This window comes from Calidris pugnax, unplaced genomic scaffold (genome assembly GCF_001431845.1).
Source record: "Calidris pugnax isolate Ruff unplaced genomic scaffold, ASM143184v1 scaffold14, whole genome shotgun sequence".
NCBI classification, from domain to species: Eukaryota; Metazoa; Chordata; class Aves; order Charadriiformes; family Scolopacidae; genus Calidris; species Calidris pugnax.
The window spans coordinates 7505199-7517254 of NW_015090793.1; the positions used below are offsets into that span (position 1 = coordinate 7505199).

The 12056-nt window shown below is 37.8% G+C and overlaps 1 protein-coding gene across 2 annotated transcripts in view; it reads left to right on the forward strand.

Moving 5' to 3' along the window:
- Positions 1-12056, forward strand: part of FAM53A (family with sequence similarity 53 member A) — a 70989-nt gene that overhangs the window by 17800 nt on the left and 41133 nt on the right. For both annotated transcript variants that reach the window (XM_014936081.1, XM_014936082.1), the window contains exons 2-3: positions 4633-4874; positions 11920-11974. In XM_014936081.1, the coding sequence (XP_014791567.1) occupies positions 4797-4874; positions 11920-11974 (133 nt within the window). In that variant the 5' untranslated portion in view covers positions 4633-4796. The remainder of the gene's footprint in view (positions 1-4632; positions 4875-11919; positions 11975-12056) is intronic.

Here is a 12056-nt window from a genome sequence, read left to right on the forward strand (position 1 = left end):
GGAATGTTAGCCTTGGCTTGCGTTTGGAGTTTGATTTTTATATTCCATTTATTTTATTCCTTTTCCTTAGTCTTCCTTTCAGCAATAAAAATAGCTTCTCTTCCTCTCGCCTCTATCCCAAGTTTAAGGAGATCCTGGTAAGATTAAGTCTCTCCCAGGACAGAGATTGACTAATACCTTTTGTTACATGTATTTACCTTGGATGGCTCAACTTTCTCACTCTTCTCCCTAATCAGGCTCCATAAAGAATGGTGTGCTAAGGGAAGGATGGCCATAATCTTGTGGGACTTCATCCAATTTGGAGCTCTAAGGGCTATTATTATTGCCTCAAGGCTTGGAGGATCTTAATGGTTGAACTTGCATGCCTGGCTCAGCTGCTACCTGTAGAGACTTGGTGATAGCAGAGGTGTATATCTTTGGGGTAGGTTCACAGGTTGTGTAGAAAGCAGGGCATGTACTTGCAACGGTAGGCAGAACTTGGTTGTGGTAAGATCTATTGCCATGAGGCAGCTGAAGAAATGCAAATTCAGCAGGATCCTCATTGCCCTAATAAGGATGGTCAAATGGTTCCTGTTACTGAAAATCCAATATAGTTTGAAGTGCCAAGCAGTTTGAGAGGGGTTCAGCTTGTTAAGCATGAAGGGCATGATAAGGAGAGGCTGAAAAAGAAAGTTAGCTGCCTTTAACCAGCTCTGGAAAGACAGCTTGGTGGAAAAAGTACATTAAGTAAACAGCTTACTATCCCTGTGGGTACATTAAATACATACCACAGCAGAGGATCTTGAAACAAACAAAAAAAACCAAAACCCCGAAATACAAAAACACCATGAGGAGTTTTCTGTAGCATAAGGAACTTCCTTCTAGGAGGTATTAAGAACCAAAAGGTTCTAAAGCTTGAAAATATATATTGATGAAGTTTTCAAGTGACAACAGCACAGTGAAGCTGGAGTGACTCTTAAGAATCTTGTCTCTTAACAGCAAATGTTAATGGGCAAAGATGAGGGAAATGGTTCCTGGTAGAGCATAAACAGCTCATCTACAGTGAACCAGGACTTTGATCGCTTTGAGTTAAGGTGCTGAGGCTGCAGGGGTGATTTCAGATCACTTTGAGCTGATCGGTTTGACTAGTCAAAGGAGTATGAATTGGAAAAGAAAAATCAGAACAAAACATGTTCAAACCATGCTTTGGAAGGGGACATCTAAATCCTAATTATAGGAGAATATGCTTGGCTCTGTGTGTGAAATCCTAATGTCCACTGGCTTTCTTCTGTGGCTTTATTTTCTTTTTTTTTTTGGTTTTCTGGTGCTGTAGCTGGACAGGTACCTTGATAAGCAGCATCAGCATCCCCCAGTGTGCCCACATGGGCATTTGTGTCCAGCTCATGGCAAACCAGACTGGAAAACAAACTTTCCCAGGAACAATAGGAAGTGTTTTGTTGTTGTCCAACTACAAAAATTGCTTGATCTAGCTCTCTCTGTAGTAGCAAACCCACCTGTGCTGGCATACTGCTGTAGGCAACAAGAAGCCACAGATGAAATGTGATATACTGCAGCTGCCATCAAAACTGCCAAACTGCAACCTAGAATGGCTTTCCTTGGTTGAGCATGATGACGGTAACATTTTTTCCACGTAAACATTCATAATGTCATCATTTGCAAGAAGGACTGGCCAGTAGGAATAGATTTGTAGTGTAAACCAGTACCTGATACTTGCAGCATATGCCTACTGTGGTGGCTTGCTTTGGACCAGCATTAGTTCAGTGCAGCTGCTGAACACTTAAAGGTAGTTGTAGTGCACCTTCTGGCTTTGTCTGAGTAGATTCCTTCTGGGTGAGACTGGTCCATAATATGAGATAAAGCATGTTGAGGGAGGATGAGAAGGGAATTCATTTCCAAAGCATGCTTCTGATCTGAACTAAGACTCCTGCTCTTAAGGTTTGTGCTTGAGAAATTGAATTTGCTGATGTAAGGGAGCGTTAGAAACTGGGAGCTGATAAGTGAGGGCTTGTCTGACTAACACCATTCTTTCACCCCTGTCCCCTGTATCCCTTAAATACATACATAAAAAAAAAAATCTTTCTAAATCTTTCTCAGTGAAGCATTTCTTATTTAAAAAAAATATTGTTGGTAAGTGCGAGTTTCTAAAATTAGAAACTTTCTTTTTAATTTCTACTTTGCTTGTGTTTTAGAACTGATTTGGTTGCACACTGTCAGGGCATGAATGGTTGCAATTCTCAAGTATTACTTCCAGTATCTGGTAGGATTTAAGAATGCGGATAACTACAATTCAGCTTGATTCTGAAAGTGCCATGCTTCTGTGGTTTCATTTGCCTCCCCTTTATTCTTTCATACAACTGAATATATTGGTTCATTAACGAACGACTAATATCCTTCCGCGTATTCTCTCCTTACTCTAGTCTGTATCATGTTGACTTAAAAATTCAGTGAAACATTTGAAGATTGAAAGAACTAAAATATAACTACATTATAGTTAACTCATCACAGATCAAAACCTTGTTCCTCCCCTGTCTTTGGTAGTTTTTGGATTTTCTTTTTCCCTTGGGGAAGAAAACCACACAAATTCCTATATGGGCTTTCCAAACAGAAAAGTAATTAAACACCTGCTGAACTTTTCAGCTGGCTCTTAGTGGTACCCTCTTAGTTGTGGAAATCTTAATCCTTAAAATGAATCTGAAAGTCTTTCTGCCACTTTACTAGGGGTTTCAGCTTACGTATGTTTTCAGTCTGTAGATAGGCTGACTAAGAGTCAAAAATTGCCTTTCTTTTGACTCCTGTTCTGGATTTCTAGATGGAGTTTAAGCTTCACCAGGTTTAAAAGGGACATTACAGTGTTTGATTGTGCTACTCTAAATACCGTACTGTTCACATACTTGCCCTTAAAGTTGCATAGCACTTCATGAAACACACTTTGCCTTGGTAGATGCTTACATTGAAAAGGGTGTATGCAACTTCTACCAGCGAGTGTATGAACTTGAGTGTTTTTGATATTTGACTTGGTGTAATTTCAGAACAAGATGTGGTAAATATTTAAAGTTTTTGTGTGCTTTCCTGGAAGATAGGACACAGTAAAAACAGTCCAGTGGAACCTCCAGATATCTGGGTAGCACTAATTGTGATTGAGGAGCACTTGTAAGCATCTTACCTTACAGCAAACAAAAATAGATATGAGAATGACGCCAAAAGATGGGGAGAAATTATGATTGTGGGACAGCTCTCAGGCCAAGGGAGGCTATTGTGTAGCAGACTTCTGTGAAGGTGAAATAGTATATGGTTAGCATATGAAAATAATTTTTAAGGATGTACTCAAAGGCAACAGATTTAAAAGATAATCTAACAACCATTAATACTATTAATATCTTAGTTTTAAATGGGTTTAACTTGCGTCATGGACTCAAGTGGCTTTTTTTTTTCTTGCTACTACTGAAATAGATTAGTAGTAGTGTGGAAAAGAAGCAGTATTTTATGGAAATGTCACTAATGGATCATCAGCATGAGTTGAGGAAAGATGTTTTTGTTAACACAGTAAGGCAAAGTTATGGAGGGAGGAGGTCACTGAAGGTAGTGTGAACATATTACAATTAATACTAATGTAGTCTTGGTTTTGAAAACTGGAAATGAATTTGAGAACTGTGGTGAGCCTGAAAGGCTTGATGATAGAAGAAGGAAAATGGAGAAGCTGAAGTCCTGTGGCTTTGTTCTGGTTCTTGAGAATTGGAAGAATGAGGTGGAATTAAGGAAAGTGTAGAGATCCATTTGCTATGGTAAAAATGACCAGCTAATAAAGACTTCTGGAAGATGGTGAGGAATGATGTTGCAGCAGTGAAGGGTTACTGATGCTGAGGGAAGAGTGAGAGGGGAAGAAATTATGTAGAAGATGCTTAGGATAGAAAGAGAGGCAGCCAGTGAACCTAGTGCTTTTGATTTAGATGACTGCTTACAGAATAAGGATATCTCGGCTTTTGTCAGTGATGCTTTTGCATGTGTGGTAATCTGTCCTGCTTACAAGCTTAAGATCTGGTGTTTGCTGACAGGTAGTAATTGCATAACCTTTTTTAAAAAAAGAAAAAACACAGGGAATGTATTAAAAATAGCTGAGGGTTTGGAAAGTGGATATAGCATTTCAGCTGCCCGCTGCTCCACTCTTCTTTTAAGAAGGGTTTAGCAATGAAACTATATGGTAAGATATCTTAAAATGGCAAATAGTCTTGAACATACAGGACAGCATGCTAAGTATCTGCATGTTTCATGTGCTGTTCTAGTATACCTAGCTAAGATTTCAGTAGTAGTTTAAATGAGGGAAAGCTTAAGTCTTTCCTTCTGCCTTAAATAAAAATCCTAGGTAGAATCAGTTTAGTAGTAGAAAATGGCGAAATAATATCCTGGTCTTCACTACATATGAGTCCTATCTCCCTTCTGAAGCTTTAATCAATGAAATCTCAGTAAGAGATCTCATGATTAGAGATGCATAATCTGAAAAGGCAATAGCATTGGTCACAGTGGTATACTTGCACAAATGAATGGTCCAAACAAAAGTTGTCCTCTTATTACAATACTAATTATGATGTACACAAGAATTTTTCTGACTCTCCTTTTTCTGCCCCAATTTTACAGAAAATCAGACATGATACATTGACAGCATTTGGAAATGAACTTTGGCAGTAAGATGGAAGCATAAATCTCCAGACTTTAAAACAGAAATGGCTCATGAGTATTGAAACAAGAGACTGAAGAGCCTCCAACACTTCTGTGTGAGCAGTGGAAAAGGAGCAACTACCATGGTAACACTAATAACAGAAAAGCTGCAGAACCAGAGCTTGGATGATCTGACGTGTAAAACTTACAATATTAATCTGGTAAGTATCTACCAAAATATCATGTAAATGTGAAATGCAAAGTAGATTAAAAGTAACTTAAAGCTACATAACAAATTCAAGAATGTAGATCGGCCAGAATTCAGTCATTGAAGTTAAGACTGGTTTGCAAGGTGGATAAGAGTTGTAAGGGGAGGGGGGAAATGAAACTTCAGTGATGGTCCTCCTTGAAGTGATGCTTTCTTATTTTAATGATCTCTTTAACTTACAGCTTCATCTTAAATAATTAGCAAAAAGGCTGTTCTCATCACATAATAACATGTTCTAATGACTGAAAAGAATTATCAAAACTTCTCAGGATTACTTTTTCCCTAACAAAAACCACAAGTACTGGTATGTGTTGAAGTTTTCTTCACTTCGTATAGCCAAGTGCTTGATGTCTGACAACAGTATTTAGTTACAAAAATCAATGACCACCATGTAGGTGACTATCAGCTCTGGGCAGAAGAAGAACAGGTCTTCGGGTAAATTGAGTTGAAAGTGAGGTTATTGACTACCAGACTGCTGTTGATGCTAGTAGATCCTTGCTTTGAGTATATCAGATGCCTGGTGCTCTGAAAAGTTTTTTTTAAATACTTATTGGGTTATTTTCTGTTGGTTTAATCTGTGGGTCTATGTGGTTCAAGCACACTATTCACACACTAAAGAATCTATTCTTTTCACATCTCACTTGTGAAATGAAATATTATCTCTACTGTGAAGTAATGCAAAATAGCCTCAAGTCAATTTTGGGTGCCTGCCTGTGAACTCTGATTCATGTAATGCATTGGCCTTGTTTCACTGACTTTAATTGCAATGGCACCTTCCTGTAGATCGAACTTTAGGGTATCAAGGGGACATCAAAAAATTAATTTGACTAAATGTCAAAGTATTGTTCCATTCTAGTTCTGGCATTTTTTTTAAAACAGTAAATAATGCAAGCATTGAACCTGAAGTATGTTTGGTTACTTTAGTAGTATGATTCTGCCTCTGTTGTAACTTGTACTTAAGTAGCTGAACTGCTTCCTTATTTACTCCACAAGTCCAAACCAGATGAAGTGTATCCTGAACACGGTGGACTTTGTGCACAAGCACCTGCAATTCTCATATGTGAAGTGTATGGCCCTTTGTCCAGTACTCTGTCCAGTAAGGATGTTTAATAGTAAACATTAATAAAATGGTGGTTTTTTTAAAAAATTGTAACAGGTCTACTTACAGTTCTTCTAATATCTTGTTTTTACTGTCTTCGCCTTAAATATGTGCTATTCTTGAAAGACACATATAAGGTTTTGGAATTGTTAACTCTTAAGCAAGCTGAGCAAGCACTTTTATTTTATTTCAGCTAGTTTGATGAAGCACTTGGGTTAATGCAGTTTGTAGGGGAATCTGCTGTGTTCCTGAGCTGTTGAACTCATCACTTGTGATGTGATAGATGTGATCCAATGATGACCTGTAACCAGTAGCAGTTCTTGCCTCTAAACTTGTAGTGGCAGCTTGTAACTTCTAGTTTGAGGCACTACAGTTTGCATAAAGCTGGAAATTGAGCTGTCCTTAACTGATAGTCACAGTAGTTTTTGGACCAGAGACTTGTAAGAGCATAGAAAGATTTATTACTACTTTTACACTGTGTGGAGCCCATACAGGAGTGTGTTGGCATGCTGTAATGTGGTGTTGGTTGGGTTTTTTTATTCCTGTCCTTAGCTGTACTTACAGTAGAGCATGAAAAAGAATAAGGGGAGTGGAAAATGGCAGATGATGGCTTGTCAGTGGTCTTGTCCTCACCCTTCTGCTCCTCTCCTCATTTAATCTGTCAAGTAACTGGTTTTGTAAATGCTTTAGTTCTTGCAAAAAATGGGTTCTGAAAGCAGGGACAGGTTCTGTTTGTTCGAAATGGCAGCTTGAAAAAATGTGGAAATTGTGAACACCTCCATGAAGGGAGGTGTGGAAATGCAGAAGCAAGTGTGAATAAAAGTGTGCAACTGGGTTACTCTCTACTAAAAAGGATTCATGGGAGCAAAAGATGGCTTGACTAAAGCATGAACCTAAGATGATAAAGTATGCTTTTTCCACAAGTGAAAATAGCTTGCTAAATTTTAATAACAAAAAAGACTGCTGGTGGGGGTCTTGAATCTGCTTGAGAACACTTAAAGTTTTTGGCAAGAAGTTCAGGTTAATGCTGTAGTTTCTTCTAATAGCAACAGCAATTTAGAGCAATTCCCAAATGGTCTTGTCTTCACCTTTCATTACTTGTCCTGGCACAAAGTTCTGTGGAACCATGTGCTGAATCATCTTGTGAGCTGATCAAGAATTAACTTTTCTTGCCCAGGTTAAGGTTAACCCTTATCAGTTCCATGATCCCTTTCACAGTGCATCTGCCCAAGTGCTTGTTTTGGCACAAGTAGATGAAATAACTGTGGCAAAGCTGTTCTATAATACAGCTTATAAATGAGGGTTATAAAAGGAAGAAAGAATTGCCCTTTCAAAACTATTTACCTTCCAGCCAGCCGAGCTGGGCATAAAACCGACATGTATAGGACATAGTACATTTTTTCATTTGTGTAACCTGTATGATGACCAAGTACCTTTCTTTACCTGTTGCCTGAGTATGTTGTAAAAAACTGGCTGTAGCTTCTGTTACTACTCTGCTAATTTTCCAAGCTGATGTAGTTCCTTTGGCCAGTGCATGCTCAGTTACGTTGTACAGTTTTATGCTGCAGCTGCTCCCAGTTGGGAGTAGAAACCAAACCCACAAATGATTTGGTTTCCTGCTGTAGAAACAGGAAGGTTGTCCCAAGCTTTTATGTCAAATGGGCAGTGTAGTTCATGAAGGTAGAATGGTATCCCTGCTTGGTTGACTCTGCCTCACAGGAGTGAGATGCTCTGTGAGCATCTGTCTCCATGAGTTGACAGCATCATTAATCAAATAGTTGCTGTCTCTTTCCTTATAGATCTCTTGAATCTTAACTTAAGAGTCTTGAGGATTTTTCTGCATGTTCTGGTTTAGTTTGTACTTTGGTAGTTATGTGGAGTATAGTATTGGTTTGTGAAGTAACAGTGTGAGATGTAAGACTTCAGGGTGTGGTATTAAGAAGGGAATGTGAGCATCTCCAGACAAGCATTTGTGGAAGGAAGAAGCTCTACTATAAGCCCCTTCTATGCTTGTGGGTTTTCATCATTTCTAATTTTTATTTACTGACTTGCACTTAAAAACTTTAAAATTGGAATGACTTCCTTGAATGGAAAGCCATTAGCTGAAAGACATGAGGACTAAGATGTGACTTTATTTTTTTTTCAAATTCAGAGAAAAGGTCAAATGTTTCTCCTTGGTACTACCTATCTAGTCATATTTGGGGGATATTTAGTAGAGAGATAGAAGTCTGGCATGGCCTATTCAAACAACGAAAGTCACATCTGTATGGTGGTAGTTAAATTAGTACTTGAATAGTAAATTCTGGCTTTCAAACTCTTGCTTTCCCATGGCTTGGGAAGAATGCTGTTAAATTGGAAGAGTTTCAAATACACTTGGACACTGGAGAAAATGCCTTGAAATGACAGAAGTTAATTTCAAAATTATGAAGATCAAAAAGTCATTCTGAAAATGAGGAGGATAGCACAGGCTGTGAAGTTTTTAATGTAGTAGATTGGAGTGCATGTGGAAAATAGCCAGAATTATTTTTGTTACAGTTGGTTTCTGCTAGCAAAGAACACGTTTTAAATTAGTGATGTTAATTATAATTCATTGTCAGTCTCACTTTCATGCCTCTTCCATTTACTTTAAGACTAGGTGCCTTTTTAAGTGAATATATTAACAAAAGAACAGCTGCTAAGGCTCAGTAGACCAAGTGAAACTTGCAGCACTGTTGTAAAAGTCATACCATGCAATCCCGCCCCTTTTGAACGTAGTCTCTCCAAATGCACAAAAGTTCTGGTCTTGAACAAGTATTTCAAAATACTTACCTTCTTGCATGAAGCAAACAACTTCAACCCTAGGTGAAACCTGTGGTTTTCATCGTTCTATGTCTCTCAAACTATCTTAAAATGTGCTTTTTTATTTCTGGAAAGTTTTCCAAGAGGCATCAAATCCTGGTGGATTTTAACATCCATTCAAAAAGCAGTAGTTGGAAGATGGATGTGCATGATGTCTTGAGTCTCCTCTTTAGGAACATGACCTGGTTGCATAACTCTGCCTTATTCTGAGGAAGGTTTCCTTCACACAGCAGGTAGCAAGCTTCCCTGTCAAAATTCTTTGCAATTGCAATCTCTTCTTGATTATAGTAATAAAAAAAATAGCCCTTCATAAAAAAAAATAGCTCTTCATTCAGGAAGCTTCAGGTAGATCATAGCACAAAGGCAATGAATGGGGGAGGGTAGAGCATAGCCAACCCAGGAGAGCTGATAAACTGGTTCAGTGCTCTTTTACAGTAATACCCAGTGGGACTTCTGCCATGTGCTGTATAGATAAAAAGATCCTCCCTCCAATGAACCATTTACAGCCTCACAGAATCTACTCAAGTTTGGACTTTCAGACATCATTAAAATACTTGGAAATGCTCTCTGCTAGTATATTTTTAGCTTCAGTTATAGAACACAAGTATGTATATAAAGGGAGGTTCTTTACTTATCCTCCCCCTTGCCACCCCTTATTTCAGTGCCTTGAACGCTTACTGGAAATGGTGCTGCTTACTGTCTCTGCTGTGTATGTCAGGTGTGACGTTCTTAGTATTTTTGATCTCAATCTCCAAAGAATTACCACTTTTTTGTAACTTGACTGTTTATACAGAATCCTGTTATTTAAGAGAACAAGCTTAGTTGTAATATGTCTACTTTTTCATAGAACTGAGCATTGACTTCACTAGAAGCTGATCAGAAGTAGCTGCAAAAATGGGGTTGGTGTCTGTGCTAGAGAACACTGCTTCCATTCTTTGTAGTACAGGTAGTCCATGTGCATGTGATCCTACTTCTTCCATGTCCCCTTTGAAAAATGCTTTCAGTCCTTTGCAGCTGTCAAAGATGCAGTAGTTTAGTCTCTGTGAGGAACGAGGCTTTTTAAGGTGGTTGGATTGCAGGTAATTAACTCAGGCATTCATGAAGAGGACCTTGCTAAAAATGCGCTTGACTGAAAACTGTAAAAAAAAAAACCAAACAAAAAAACCTCCAAAACTAAATATGAATCTAATAATTGCCATGTGAGATTGTCCTTGGCATCCAAGATCTTAGCCTGTGTGAATACTCTTTTAAACATCCCTAATTATTATGTTATGATCAAGTCATTCTTATTGCCCTTTTCCATGTAGTTCAAGATACATTAGCTTTAAGACTTCTTGACATGGAATTCTCTTTCAAAAGTGAATTTTCCTTAGCTATTTTCTAATAGCTGAGTAGGTTGGCATTGCCTTTCATTTGAGGAAAAATGGAGAGGGAGGAATTTGCTGAAAAACCTTATCTCCAAGTCTTTGTTTGTTTCTCCTTCAGAGACAGCTGAAATGTAACTACTACTGTTATCTTAATGTGCTTTTGTGTTCTATATGATACCTTAGTAGTTGTATAGAATAAACTGTTGATACTAGCTTTTTATATGTGTATACCATATAATTGGCATTTGTGATTACGAAGAGCAAACTAGTAAAAGTGACTGCTGCTCCTGCTATCAAGTTGCAGACTTAAGGTGGTTTAGATAGGTCTAACTGTAAATCCAATGGAGATTCAGAATTGATGTTCTGCTGTTTACTTAAAGTAGCCTTCTTAGATGCGTTTATAACTTCCTTTCTACAGATGCAAATGTTAAGTAAAAATCAAATGGCTTGTCTCATATGCAGACACTGATTAAAAAATAAGATTAAAAAAATCTGATTACTGTCCTGTCCTTTCATCAGTTCCACTATTTCCTACCTCTAAAACAATAGCACCATTACTGTAGCTTAGCATTTGTCTTGTACGCAGGGCTCAAGGGTATAAAGTTGTCACTAGAGTCTGTTTTGCTACACAGCAAGAAAGAATAGCTTTACAAAGCCCAAGGATGTTTGTTTAAAAATTGACTTTGTATCTAGAGAGGAAATGTATGTACAATGCTATCTTCTTTGGCTAGACACAAAAAACAATGTTCACATAAAGTGTGTTGCTCTTTTTAAAGCAATCTTCCTCTCCATCCTGAGGTGGTGATGGGTGAATAAATAATGACCCCTGGGCTCTGATGAAGCATTAAGTCATTTATTTATAACTCCTTTATTAGGAGGCTGGATAGCAAGCTCTATTCTTTGTCTCAGAAACATGCCTTTGTAGTAATATTTTCTAGGTAAAAGTAGTTAAGAAGATGGAAAACATTCTGCATACAAAGTTGCCTTACTGTGCGGATGTTACTGATGAGGTTTAATCATAAAATCTGAAGCCCTTTAGACAAATCTTGTCTTAAGCATGGATTTTACATTTTTCTGAGTAGTGAACTATCACCAATAAACTGATTTCAAAAGCTGTTAGTCTGCAAAAGGTGATTTTTGGATAGAAAAGATTTTTGAATGGCTTTTGTACTTTAAGAAAATATTTTGCTACACTAATTCTAAGAAAATATAAAATATTAGTAAAGCCTGATTTGGGCAATATTCATTCTGGGGACCCTTAAGAGTTTGTATATTTAATTTAGATAAAGCTACTCCTGTCTCTCAGGTCAGGCTTTTCACCCTTAAGATCGAAAATGGAAAGCCAATTGCCAGACTGTTATTTTCTCTCTACTGAAATGAGAATTGGATCAAAGCTTTTTCATTAAGCATGAATTATTGCCCTTAACTTTGCAGTTTATTTACATGGGGTTATGTTTCAACTCTTGAAGCAGTTTGATACTTGGCAATATGTCAGAAAATATTGCAAATAGTTAGATGCCAGAGGCTTTATTTAGAAAGATCAGCTGCTTAGGAATTTTTTCAAGATACCCAGCAAAACCCCATCCTTTTAAAGATGTTAAATGCACATATAGGGGAAACTGAAAACTGCATGCAGTTTCCTTGAGGTGTATGCTCTTTCACACAGTTAAAACTCTTTTTCTGGTTAATTTCAGTACTCATCTGAGAAGCTGAACAAAAGTGGCAGCTTGTTCCCTTTCGAAATCAACGGTAAGTTCTTCAGAAACCTTAGTTGTGTTTTACTGAGGTAATTGGTATAGCAAGCAGCCTTTCTTTTGTAAATAAGGTGAGG